Here is a 339-nt window from a genome sequence, read left to right as displayed (position 1 = left end):
AACGTACATATCTACTAAGTCGTACATGTGGCTCTACATGAGTCCGCTTTTACAGGCGTGCACTCGTGCAGACCTAGCGCGTTGGTCAACCTGTGAGAGTGTGAAGAGCTTCCTGTGGAGAGTAGAGCGGCTGCTGCTCCGCTTGCGAAAACGCCGCCACGTCCGTCAGTTGCCTGACGCAGTAGTCGATGACGTCCAAGGAGAGGCCATCGAGGGCCTCGGCCGCGTCCTCATGGAAGGCCAAGCACTCGACCAGCGTCATGGCGGAGGTTTCCGTCTGCAGCTGCAGCGGGAGAGGGCCGAGGAAATTACACCGGAGAGACAGACCGACAGAAATGG

The 339-nt window shown here is 58.4% G+C and overlaps 1 protein-coding gene across 1 annotated transcript in view; it reads right to left on the bottom strand.

Annotated features, from left to right (window-relative positions):
- Positions 1 to 85: 85 nt before the first annotated feature.
- Positions 86 to 339, bottom strand: part of LOC119582392 (zinc finger MYND domain-containing protein 10-like) — a 3,300-nt gene continuing 3,046 nt past the window's right edge. Inside the window, exon 3 of the mRNA XM_037930605.1 lies at positions 86 to 283. Coding sequence (XP_037786533.1) covers positions 86 to 283 — 198 coding nt within the window. The remainder of the gene's footprint in view (positions 284 to 339) is intronic.

The sequence above is a fragment of the Penaeus monodon genome, chromosome 15, assembly GCF_015228065.2.
Source record: "Penaeus monodon isolate SGIC_2016 chromosome 15, NSTDA_Pmon_1, whole genome shotgun sequence".
NCBI classification, from domain to species: domain Eukaryota; kingdom Metazoa; phylum Arthropoda; class Malacostraca; order Decapoda; family Penaeidae; genus Penaeus; species Penaeus monodon.
This window is presented reverse-complemented; position numbering and strand designations above follow the sequence as displayed.